Genomic DNA, 5,033 nt, shown 5'->3' with positions numbered 1-5,033 from the left:
AATCTCTTTCTCTTGAAACAGCACCTACGTCCCGGTAACTACAGGCATTCCGCGGCGCCAGGCAGCTGCAGTTGTGACAGATGCGGCGGGTGTCGTTGTGAGGCGGGGCTGGAGGAAAGACGCTCGAGCATCTCGCGCGCCTCCTTCCGCGCTGCCCATTCATGATTGCTACACATACTACATTCCCCAATAAAAATAAAAATCGTTGGTTCAAGCCTTACTGTTTTTTTCGTATTACCCAGACACGATGTTCATTAGGTCCTATGACAGACAGTAGCCTATATTCTAAAACAGTGTATTTGTATTTTGGGTAGAAAAGAGGATTTATCATGTACCACAAAGCAATGACAATTATGATTTTCAATTATGTGTTTTCCCGGTTTCACTTGAGATAATCCTTTGTATCCTTTCGCGGTAATGATGCAGGGTAGGTGTAAAGTAATTTTGAGCATAGCCTAGGACTGGGAATTTACCTTGCGATGGGTGGACAGGTAAAATATGAGAGAATGTCGCCCTCTAGTGGATAATGAATGATGGCCGCAGGTGATAGAAATTGAACAATTTCGGAGAACACGTACTATTTTCTCTTTTGTCAGATTCTAAATTGTTATCAGACCAAAGAGAAATATTAATTTGGTAATATTAACGTAATGATAACGATATGAGGGGCCACACCACATGCCATTCTCAATAACGAGATTAGATTGCAGAACAAATAACCTATTGTTCTGAGATGGCCTGCTTCAGATTAAACATAAACCATTAAAAGTCATGACAACCGATACAGTTTCTGGATAACATTATTCGGGGACATTGTTGAGCCATAACCCCTGATGCCTAGTTACTCTAGGGGCATCGCAACATTCGAACAGACAAACATGGCAACTGTGAAAACAAATCATGTGTCATGTTGACATACAGAAGACCTAGTATGAATAATATGTATTATTTTTCCAGGTGATGACAGTAATGCAAAACAGTAGTGAGGCAGGAAAGGTTATGTGAAACTGTAGCCGTGGTCTATGTTTTTTTATTTTATTTACTGGACCTAAAATAGTCTACCAATGCAAAGCGTTCCTGTGGTTGGGTGAACCATGCTCTGGCATGATCTGGCATGAAGTGCCCTTGCTTGAGACGTGAAGACTTGCCTTAGCTCCATGAGCTACTGCCTAGCTTTTGGTCAGCAGGCTCACATAATGTAGTCTTGTGGTGCCCCAGTGGCCCAGAAACCAAAAGCCTACTTGAAATCTTTGGCTATAATGGGCAACTTCAGGTTGGAGATGGTACTCTATGCTAAATAAAGCTGGTCTCCAGATGTGAGGCATGTTGCTGCTGTATTAGCCCTACTGTGGGTTGATAAAGTGGAGTAAATTGTCTGTGGCATCTGTTTGAGGGAAGATTTCCTCTAGAATCTACTGGAAGGTATACTTTACAAGATAATTGTTTAGGTTACTTATGCTGTCCCATCAAGCCACTTGTTTGATTATTTTTGATCCGATATCACTGGCTTGTTAAAAAATCTCTTAAAAACTTTCTTTCCAAGCAACTCAACCTGTGGTAAACATTGTTTGATTGATCTTAGACAACCAATAGAATCACTTGATTCAGTGTTGCCTCCTACTGTATAACTATAACGGCTACATTTTGAGAGCCATCATAGCCCTGTTCATAGACTCTGATGTGAAGAAAGAAAGTTACTAAAAGATAATGATGATCAGGCACTGGAGACTCTTTTTGTTTTATGCTAACTTGGGTGAGAAATTTGATTTCTTTTTTTTTTAAATGCAAATGTCATTGTATTTTTGAGTAAAGTTGAATGACTTTGCGATGTCCTATGATAAGTGTAAATTGCTTGATTTTATTATGCATATTATGATCTATATATTTATCCTTGACCTATTCTATTTGTTTTCTTTCACAGTTTGTGCATGGTCTATGGACATACTTCAACCTAACCCTGTGATGGTTGTTCAGTTGGGAAGCAGTGTGACCCTCACTTGCCTCTCTTCACCTAGGCTAAGCTTTGTCTCCTGGTACAAGCAGACTCTTGGACAGAAATCTCTTTATATGGTGTCATCATATCATTCTGAGAGTTTTTATTCTGACAACTTTACCAAAGACTTCACTGAGACTAAGCGTCTCAGTGTGACCAAAGGAGTCCACAACAATAACCTGACCATCTCCAAGACACAGCCAGAGGACGCAGCCACATACTACTGTGTAACTATGCTCAGGAGTAAAGTTATATTTGCAGAGGGAACTGTTTTAGTTCTCAAAGGTACAGTAACTAAGCTTTTCATTTTTTATTTAGATTACAGTGGTACAGTACATGATGTTGTTAGTGTGGTATTTACTGTTTTAGAAAGCAAAGAACATGATTTCTATTAGCAACACATTCACAAATAATGGAAAAAAAATAATCTAAATTTAAATGAATGTGTTTTAGTGGGTAGTTTGTTTTTGCTCTAACACCTGACTTTTGGGCATATTGTACCACATATTTTGTGGTTGCTGTAATTTTGGCATTCATTGAAATATGATGTACTGTATACATCATTGAATTTAATTAATCTAACAGACAATACATTGCACACACAATAACATTGTCTTGCTTGTTTCTCACTCTCATCAGGATCAGGGTCCAATAGCAAAACTATCATCCAGCAGCCTGTGTCTGAGTCAGTCCAGCCAGGAGACTCTGTGACTCTGAACTGTACAATACTCACTGAGACCTGTGCAGGAGAACACAGTGTCTATTGGTTCAGACATGGCTCAGGAGAATCCCATCCAGGAATCATTTACACCCATGGAAACAGGAGTGATCAGTGTGAGAAGAGTCCTGAGGCTGGGTCTCCTATACAGAGCTGTGTCTACAACCTCACCAAGAGGAACCTCAGCCTCTCTGATGCTGGGACTTACTACTGTGCTGTGGCCTCATGTGGGGAGATACTGTTTGGGAACGGTACCAACCTCTTAATTGAAGGTAAACCATACAAACTTTATTTGATCCCTCCCCAAAAAACATGTTCAAATTCAAATATATACAGATAGAAGAAATATTCCTACATAAATGGATCAATTTCAAGTAAGATTCTTAACACACAATAATTACCTACCTCTGTTATCTGTATTTCAGACATATTGGGTGATCAAAATAGTGCTCTTCTCCTCAATGTGTTTTGCCTGACAACAGCATTGATTTTGAGTGTGATTGTCAATGTTATTTTCTGTGTGAAAATGAAGAGGACACAATGTGAGCAACAAGCAGGTACAGTCTTTATGATAGTCAAGGTGTAATGGATGAATATAGGAAAGATGTCTTTTTCAATTATCACTTTTTTTTCATTTTGTTTTTATTCCACAAGCCAGCTAACTATTTGTTGATGAAGATGCGATTAGAAAATGCAATTTAACATACCTAAGAAATGTACTTTGTGTCTTGACACCTTAGAATGTGATTTTGGCAAAAATGTTTATTTTTTCTGTTGTTCACTTTAACAGGTACCCTTCAGCAAATCCACTGTGGGAATGCTCATGTCAACATGTCAAATGAACAGGTTAGTAAAGTCAAAGAAATAGACTTTGTACAAATCAATGTCAAATTAAGCTACAGTAATCAATGTAAAAAAATGTCAAAGTTTCCTTGGAACTTGTCGCCTCATTTGATAATGTTACTGAATAAGTTAAATAGTAAGCAATAATAACCTCATTGTAAGAAGAGCACATTGCAACAATTTGTTGGCCAAATGCATGAATTACATTTTGAGTCTGTGTTTCATCCCCACAGCTCCATGATGATGATGATGCCCTGAACTATGCAGCTCCGAAATTCACTGAAAAGAAGAGGACCAAACCCAAGAGACAGAGGAGAGAGCAGAGAGACGAAGAAACGGTCTACTCCGCAGTGAGGTACCTACCTACCAAGCACCAACAACAATAGCATCAGGCTAAGTCCCACCTTGGCTTTGATCTAGACTTTGCTTGACATCACGCTGCCAGGACCGGCTTTTTGCATATTTTTCATTTGCTGTCTAAGGAATTGACGCATTGGCATATTAGCCTCATAGGCAAACATATAATCCCACAGGTGTAAAGTACAATTGCTCTGTAAATGTGAAAGCCCATGCTAGCATCATCTCATTTGTCTTAAAGCCTATATGTCTGTAGTATTTGATAATAACATTGTAACAGGGAAATATAACTGATCTTCCTGTTTGTGTGATATTTCAATAAACATTTATTTTTAAACACAGTCTTAAGGTTTTTTTGTGTGAAATGTTGTTGGCTATTTTGTGTTATTGGTCTTGTAAATACACAACACTTCAGTACAGTATGTGTCATGCCTGTTTGAAAACAGTGACAGACAATCAACCCTTTGTTGACAAGCACTAGTTAGATGCTGTAGGAAATGTAGAATACTTTGGGCCTTCAGTTTATATTCATATACTGTACATCTACTGTACCTGAACAGAAGGTGTTAAAGCTGATTGGTGAGAAGAATGTGTTTTGATGTACTGAGAGACGTGATGAGAGTGGGTGTGTGAACTAATTTGTTCCTGTTGCAGGGTTCTCGTCTTCAGGTGAGAAACAGAATTGAGGTATGTTACCACAGTGGAAAATAAATGTTGACTGTTGGTTACTGTCTCTATCTCACAACCACAGCCACCACCCCCATAGCCAATGCCCCCAATCACCACCTCAACAAACAGTAAACACATTCACCCACTTACTGTGCACACTTGCCTTAATTTCTTATTAGGGATTTACAACTGTAGACTCATCATTGATGGAAAAGGTAAAAGCTTAATTGATAGTTAGAATAAGGGAAACAGTTTCTCTTTGTATGGCACTTAGACTAGTTGAAAGAAGAGGTTATCTCATAAAATGCATAACAGCCCTCTCATCTCTCAGAAGACAATAAGAGCCCCTCCTTCCTGTCACTCACACCACAGGAAGTGATGCAGTCCTCACTAGCTCCTCCTCCGTCTCGGGCCCCAATCATCTCTCCTTATTAGGGAATTTGCTACAGATAG

General features: G+C 39.0%; 1 protein-coding gene across 1 annotated transcript; it reads left to right on the top strand.

The window, feature by feature from the left end:
- Positions 1 to 1,259: 1,259 nt before the first annotated feature.
- On the top strand, positions 1,260 to 4,147 carry LOC310806943 (uncharacterized protein; the record flags this gene model as incomplete). Its single annotated transcript, XM_083673223.1, has 6 exons — positions 1,260 to 1,273; positions 2,016 to 2,278; positions 2,633 to 2,983; positions 3,137 to 3,268; positions 3,502 to 3,557; positions 3,788 to 4,147. 6 exons carry the CDS (start codon positions 1,260 to 1,262, stop codon positions 3,938 to 3,940), a joined length of 969 nt encoding a protein of 322 aa, XP_083529349.1. The 3' UTR covers positions 3,941 to 4,147.
- Between the last annotated feature and the right edge of the window lie 886 nt (positions 4,148 to 5,033).

The sequence above is a fragment of the Argentina silus genome, assembly GCF_951799395.1.
Source record: "Argentina silus genome assembly, chromosome: 1".
Taxonomy (NCBI): domain Eukaryota; kingdom Metazoa; phylum Chordata; class Actinopteri; order Argentiniformes; family Argentinidae; genus Argentina; species Argentina silus.
This window is presented reverse-complemented; position numbering and strand designations above follow the sequence as displayed.